The sequence below is a fragment of the Geospiza fortis genome, unplaced genomic scaffold (assembly GCF_000277835.1).
Source record: "Geospiza fortis unplaced genomic scaffold, GeoFor_1.0 C13542792, whole genome shotgun sequence".
Taxonomy (NCBI): Eukaryota; Metazoa; Chordata; class Aves; order Passeriformes; family Thraupidae; genus Geospiza; species Geospiza fortis.
The window spans coordinates 1-1,419 of NW_005059998.1; the positions used below are offsets into that span (position 1 = coordinate 1).

Genomic DNA, 1,419 nt, shown 5'->3' on the forward strand with positions numbered 1-1,419 from the left:
GGTTGGAACTAGATGGTCTTCTAAGATCCACTCCAACCCAAATCATTTTATGATTTTAATTATACCATTTGGTGGTAGCTTGTAAAGCTGGGCCAAATGAAGGCATTGCTATTTGTGCATTTTTAGATGAGAAAATCTAGTAGGAATGAGACAACATTAGCCTGTTTCTCATGAATCGTTAATAAGAGCCTATTGTTTTCTGAATGTTTTAAGTTAATTGTGCTATGAAAATCAGGATGAAATGTCATATTGTGTACTTTTAACTTGGAGCAGATCCATGCTTTTTCCCTACTACTGTAGGCAAGTGAAGCAATTTACTGAGAAATTTCTTACTATCGCTTTTTAAAGAAGTGCTAAGATTTTTCTCTCTTTTTGTAGGCGTTACGATAGTGTTATAAATCGGCTGTACACTGGAATTCAGTGTTACTCCTGTGGAATGAGATTCACTACTTCACAGACAGATGTTTATGCAGATCATTTAGATTGGCATTATCGCCAGAACCGGACAGAAAAAGATGTTAGCAGAAAAATTACACACAGGAGATGGTACTACAGTTTAACAGTAAGTAATGCAGTATTTGTGTGGATAAATTACAGGCTGGATTCTGTGCTTTACTCCTGCATGTGCTGTAGGATTGCAGCTGAAATTTGCACCATCACAGGAGTTGGTTGTGATAAACAGTGATGTCTTAGATGCTTCAAGTAGTCTGCAAATGCCTGTCAGAATACAAAAGGCAATTGTGTTATGAACAGTAAACAGTTTAAAGCTGCTTACTGCACTGTTTTCATTCCACTGTGAATGGAATTTGAAGGATAGTGATTTTTTTGGTAAAAGAGTTTTTGAAGTGTTGCCTTGTGAGAAAGAGTACACTGTGCTAATGCTGCATGTGGGAAATATTTCAGGTTTAACAAAGTAGCATTTATTAAATACAATACTTTGGGATGTCTGAGTGAGAATGAACACTTTCCTTAGGACTGGATTGAATTTGAAGAAATAGCAGATTTAGAGGAGCGTGCTAAAAGCCAGTTCTTTGAAAAAGCTCATGAAGAGGTTGTGTTGAAGACGCAGGAGGCTGCCAAAGAGAAGGAGTTTCAGAGTGTTCCAGCTGGACCAGCTGGAGCAGTGGAGGTAAGTTTCAGCTTGCCAGATAGCAAGAACGTAGTCTTTTAAAGGCTTGTACTGTACTCTTGTTACTAAATGTAGACTTTGTACTTGGGCCTTTTTGTAGCCCCTCCATAGGTTGTGTATTTGTGTATGTAAGGGTTGCTTCCCAGGGGCAAGAGTAGTAGAAACCTGTAGTTAAAAAAAATCTGCAACCATTGGCATTGTGTAGTTTTAGCAAAATTGAAATGGGCAAAGTGTGTTAATTTGCTAAATGTTTATGTAGAGAAAATAGTGTGATTTGTCCTTTGATGGTC

The 1,419-nt window shown here is 37.8% G+C and overlaps 1 protein-coding gene across 1 annotated transcript; it reads left to right on the plus strand.

Moving 5' to 3' along the window:
* Window positions 1–41: 41 nt before the first annotated feature.
* Window positions 42–1,338, plus strand: LOC115949430 (pre-mRNA cleavage complex 2 protein Pcf11-like). Its single transcript, XM_031065939.1, has 2 exons — window positions 42–562; window positions 974–1,338. The coding sequence occupies exons 1-2, from the start codon at window positions 437–439 to the stop codon at window positions 1,169–1,171; spliced, it is 324 nt and encodes a 107-aa protein (XP_030921799.1). The 5' UTR covers window positions 42–436; the 3' UTR covers window positions 1,172–1,338.
* The last annotated feature ends 81 nt before the right edge of the window (window positions 1,339–1,419 follow it).

Excerpts from the sequence above, each read along its gene's own strand:
- LOC115949430 (XM_031065939.1), top strand. The coding sequence starts at position 437 with ATGAGATTCACTACTTCACAGACAGATGTTTATGCAGATCATTTAGAT. Across the intron at positions 563-973 it reads GATGGTACTACAGTTTAACA|GACTGGATTGAATTTGAAGA; the intron begins GTAAGTAATGCA and ends CACTTTCCTTAG.